Source organism: Myotis brandtii, unplaced genomic scaffold, assembly GCF_000412655.1.
Source record: "Myotis brandtii unplaced genomic scaffold, ASM41265v1 scaffold416, whole genome shotgun sequence".
Lineage (NCBI taxonomy): Eukaryota > Metazoa > Chordata > Mammalia > Chiroptera > Vespertilionidae > Myotis > Myotis brandtii.
The window spans coordinates 2,278,511-2,284,037 of NW_005365989.1; the positions used below are offsets into that span (position 1 = coordinate 2,278,511).

Genomic DNA, 5,527 nt, shown 5'->3' on the forward strand with positions numbered 1-5,527 from the left:
TGGAGAATAAAAGAGAGAACCTCGCTATGCTGATCAACTGAACGCTGCCTCCGTGTCCTTCATTCTTCGCCGACTCCGTCCACACCTTTGGGAACCCCTGGACCTGCTGGGGCTGGACCCCAACAGATAACACTTGGTTGTGGAGGGCCATTTTGTGCATTGTAGAGGTGTAGCAGCATCCCTGGCCTCTGCTTAGTAGATGGCAACAGCACTACCCCGTCCCAGTTGTGACAACCAAGTATACCTCAACCATTGCTTGAGACCACTGTATTAGAGGGAGGGGGTTTAATCTCCTTCTTATTAAACCGTACAACTACACTGAAGACGTCATTATTCTATAACTTTTCCACCCCCTCTGACCAGGAGTCCTCTCAACAAATTAACCAACGTGCTTAGTTTTCATTTCTTGATACCTGAAAATTCCCGCTTCATTATATTGTGAAATTGTAATATTCCCCTAATCTTTCTACTTAGACCACCAGTGTCCTCCTGGGATTCTGTCTTTCACTTTCAAAACCTGTGACTCACAATAAATTAAGTGCATTTTTCCGTGGACTGCTGCCAGTTAACAGATTAGTGGTTAAGAGACCCCAGGCTAAGCGACTTACCTAAGCTGCGGAGGGTGTCAATGTACAAAGGGGATTTAGAACTGTTTTTCATCTACACCTGAGCTCAGAACGAGAGTGGCTGTAAATGGGCCGTTACCCTGCCCTGCCAACCCAGGTTTTGTAAAGCATGTTGATCTTATACATGAAAGAGATGCACATGATTTGAAAATACCTAATACACATGCACTTAATTCAAAACTGTGTTGTGCATAACGAATGGTGCATTAGTAAGCCCTGGCCCCACACCCCTTTTCCAGAATGTGAAGTACAAAGCTTTAGTCAAGGGCCTCTGTCTCTTTGCCCCTCCAGACAGAGCACATTTGAGACCAAGATCTGAATAGCCAGGTTCCCTTTGTTTGAATGTAAAAATGTATGGAGCAAAATATATTTAAAACTTCTCACTTGAAAAGGTATCAATATTTTGCCATTTTCATATTCTGAGACTCTCAAAATATGAGCTTTTTCCTTTGAACTATTAATGGTACATCACAGAAACTTAGCTCATCAATTAACAAATAGAATTCTACTCTACTGTATGTAGTCAACGCACAAGATGTAACTGTCCTGAAGGTCCATGCTGCCTCTAGGACAGGGTGTGGCAAACTAAAATCCATGCACCCAATCTGCAACCTGCACACACACACCCCACCCCCCGCTTGTTTTTTTTTTTAATATATATTTTATTGATTTTTTCCAGAGAGGAAGGGAGAGGGATAGAGAGTTAGAAACATCGATGAGAGAGAAACATCCATCAGCTGCCTCTTGCACACTCCCTACTGGGTATGTGCCCGCAACCAAGGTACATGCCCTTGACCGGAATCAAACCTGGGACCCTTGAGTCCGCAGGCCGACGCTCTATCCACTGAGCCAAACTAGTCAGGGCGCCCCCCCCTCCCCCCCGCACTTGTTTTTTAAATAAAGTTTTATTGGAATGCAGCTCATTTATTTACATGTTATCTATGACTGCTCTCACATGACAACAAGAGAGTTGAATAGCAGCAAAAGAGACCAAATGGCCCACAAAGCCTAAAACATTTACTATCTAGCCCCTTACAGGTAGGGTTGCTGACTCCTGGTCTAGTACAGTGTTAGTCTAAGATTGTCTAGCCTAGTCTAGTCTAAGCACTAAGCAGCACAATGCCTTCACAATGTCTGGCATCAGAAAGACATTCATTACTTCATCATTTCCAATATCTAAAAACTAGAAATAATCTACATGCCCCATAATATGGGACCGGATATATAAATTATTATTTAATACCCTATATTATTAAAATAATGTAGGATGTTTATATTTACATGGTGACATATTGTTAAATAAAAAGAAGTTATAAAAGTATGTACAGTATTGTCCATTTTTGTAAATATATACTGAGTGAATATTAATAGACACGGATATAGAGACAACATACTGATGGTGAGATTACCGCTGTTTTTTATCTTTTTTTTTTTTTTGCCTGTCTGTAGTTCCTAAAATGAACCCATTTCTTTAGCATAAATGAGATATAAAATTATTTAATAGAATTTCTATTTGTTAATATTTTTTAAATGTTAATAAATTCATATTAAGGCCAGTTACATTATTGACTTTTGCCACTGAAATAATACAATAATGAAATAATTTCTTTCCAGGGTTCCACATCGAATCAGTTCTTTGGGTTACACCAAGTACCCTAAGGACTTAAAGCACTTTGTACTATGGCTGAGGTGAGAAGAAGGACCATGGGTGGCCAGGCAGAATGGTACCCTGCTCAGCACGCCAGAACAGGGAGTAGCTGTGCTTCCTCACCAGACTCAAACTTTTAGGAAACCAGAGAGTTGAAAGGAGATGATTTGGGGCCCCACGCCTAATGCCCTATCCCCTACACATCTGTTACTTAGCACTCAATGTATCTCTGGTCACACAAAGAAAAACAACAAACACGCCCTGCCTGGTGTGGTTCCGTTGGTTGAACATCATCCTGTGCACCAAAAGGTTGCTGGTTCAATTCCTGGTCAGGGCACATGCCTGGCTTGCATGCTCAATCCCCAGTAGGGGGCATACAGGAGGCAGCCTATTGATATTTAGCTCTCTCACATTGTCTCGCTCTCTCCCTCTCCTTAAAAAATCAATTTTAACAATCTAAAAAGAAAAAGAAAAATAACAAAAACACACAAAAAAGACTATTATATTTTCATAGTTGCATAACTTTCATAGAATATCAGGTCTACCAGAAAGATCAAGGGGTTAAATAGTTCACACTACTTTCTTTCACTGTGCTTAGTGTTCAAGTGCAGTATTCTATCTATGTACTCATTTAAATAATTGTCTTTATAGTCTGTACCAAAATAAAACTTGAGAACAGCTGTGGTTTCTGTTATGAAAGAGGATACCCAGCTAATAACTAACTCTTGGTAGATTAGTTATTCTTTATCCTGAACAGGACATACATTTCATAGGTATAATTATGTTAGGTTCATAAATACATTTCCAGCATACATATAATTTGTGTTATGTGACATATTCCAGAACAAAATTCCTACATGATTTGTAGACTGCTTGTACTCAACTCTGTGTCCTTTAACAAAAGCCCTGTGGGAACATTATCTCAACAAAGCTGAAAAATAAATTAATTAATTAATTAATTAATGATTAAAAAATCTGTAAAAAAAATTTTTTTATTTTAAAGACTTAAGGGGAGGGGGTGTGAAATCTGTTTAATAATTTGACAGCTATTGAAAGGAAGCCAAGAATATAACATCCTGCTCCTTATATACTGGGTTTTCCCAGCACCTTTTTTCCTGGGGAGCTTATATCTACTGGTCTTTGCATCAGTAAAGAGAAATCCTTATTGGTACCTAAAATTAGACTCATACCTCTTCCCCGGTTGAACTTGAGGTTTTGGGCTTCTGGCACTTTGGGCTGTTTCTGTGGTGGCTACTGCTGCGGCTGCTGCATCTGATTGGCACCTCCATGGCTGTCGGGCCCTTGAGCTGCCAGGCACCACTGTGACAAAATTAAAGTGGAAGCATGAAATCTAGCTGGAAAGTAATTTCTTTTGAAGTGGTCCTCAGAGCATAATTCCTAGATTTAAAATTTAAAGAGATGTAATAGCAGAGTTGAACCACCCCCCTCCCCTTATTTCTCTGCAGGAGGGTGAAGGCACTTAAGGCGTCTCCAAGGGGACATGGTGGCGCCCCCTAGGATGGCTTATCAGGACCTGCAGGGAGCCTTTTTAGAAACCACACACCTCCCCTCCCTGCCTTGGCTGAAGATTTCATAGGATCCTTCATGAGAATTACTGCACCTTCTAAAAGTTACTGATGGCAGCATGCTGCTCCTATGAAAGCTGAGAAGCCTGCACAAGAGGGTAAGAGCCACTGACTTAAGAAGTGGAAGCTGGGCCAGTTTTCCACCAGTTGCACAGATCTCATATCTGCCCACAGCCTTCTCCAATAAAGCACCAGTGCTGGGGGCCCCAGCACTGCCCTTGGACCCTGACAAGGGGGACCTCACTGTAGAGGCCCCATTCTGGCACTCTCCCTGCTGCACCCCACTCCATGGGGTATGTAGTCTGCATGCCAATGATTAACTGACCCCCAGAGTCCAAACCCCACATCCCCACAACCCCGGAATTCCATACCCCCAAAGTCCCACACCCACTTCCAGGGTCTGCACAGGTCCCTTTCCTAGGCCCTTCCTCCGGAGAGCTGATCATGCAACCAATGTAAGCGTGATGTCGACTTGAAGGGGACCCAAGGAGTGGCTGTTTTCAGGGGCAAGAAGGGAGCTTGAACATACAAACTGGAAAGTCCACACATGTGTACGCACAGAGCCAGCAGTGGGAGGAGCAGGGAGCCTGCAGGCCAGTGGCATGTCTCCCAAAGCCTCCACATTTCTGCAGGAACTCAGAAGAGTTCGGGAGTTCACCCTTCCAGGTTGTTATGAAGGTCCATTTATCAGTGTAGAAAAACAGAATATATGGCACAGTTTGTTAGCTTGCTGTCCCACATACACGGCTCTCCATTTGTACTCCTGCCCTGGGCCCCACAAGAGTTAGGGGTGGGCTTGGAGAACCCACCTGAATTGAGGAGTCCATGGGCCATACTCGACTGTGGTCCCACACTGGACACATGACCTCCCTTTCATATCCTTAAACCAACAAATTTGAAACCAGCTTGAGACCAGTCTCCTTCCTCCTTCTACTTATGAGTCATAGGTGTCCTGGTAAGGAACTTGGGCTGGAGACCAGCAGATCTGACTCTGAATCCAGTTCTGCCTCTTTTTAGTAATGTGACTAGGGCCGGATTACATTTCCGAGCCTTACTTTCCCTGGGTGTAAAATGCTGACATTGCTATGGGGATCCTTGTGAGGATTATAGCAGATTAAGTTCAGTGAAGCATTCTGCAAGGGGTCTGCTACATGTGATTAATGCTGGCGTTAGTTTCATCTGTAAGCGTCTAGCACATAGGGACCACACCTGCTGATTTTTATCACCTAGAATGTCTATGAAATACAGGAGAATGGTATCTCCAGGCTCCTGAGAGTTCCAGCTACCCAGATTGTGACCATTCCGGCAGAGCCAATTACGTGAATTGTGCTGAATAATCCTTACTAACTCAAAGTGGAAGTGCAACAACTGACATAACGCAGTTCAATGCTGCTCAAATGAAGTCTCAAATCAACCCACATCTCCTTATTTTAGACACGCTAAATTCTGAACTGCATGACGAGATTTAACCAGGTTCTCCATCATGCCACAATGTCTGCAATTCCTCATATGAATGAGATTATATCAGATTCCATGGAGTATGAGAACAGAACTTTGGCATCCCATAATATGACTGCTGGTAATAAAATAAAACTTCCTCCTGTGAACCTTAAAAAGGGGTAGGGTGAGACAAGAGCCTCTAACTAGTACCTAGAACAATTTAGGAG

General features: G+C 42.8%; 1 protein-coding gene across 1 annotated transcript in view; it reads right to left on the minus strand.

Moving 5' to 3' along the window:
* FECH (ferrochelatase) overlaps window positions 1-4,694 on the minus strand; it is a 33,458-nt gene extending 28,764 nt beyond the window's left edge. Inside the window, exons 1-2 of the mRNA XM_005873645.2 lie at window positions 4,670-4,694; window positions 3,465-3,594 (exon numbers count right to left, since the gene is read on the minus strand). Of these exons, the coding sequence (XP_005873707.1) occupies window positions 3,465-3,594; window positions 4,670-4,694 (155 nt within the window). The remainder of the gene's footprint in view (window positions 1-3,464; window positions 3,595-4,669) is intronic.
* Between the last annotated feature and the right edge of the window lie 833 nt (window positions 4,695-5,527).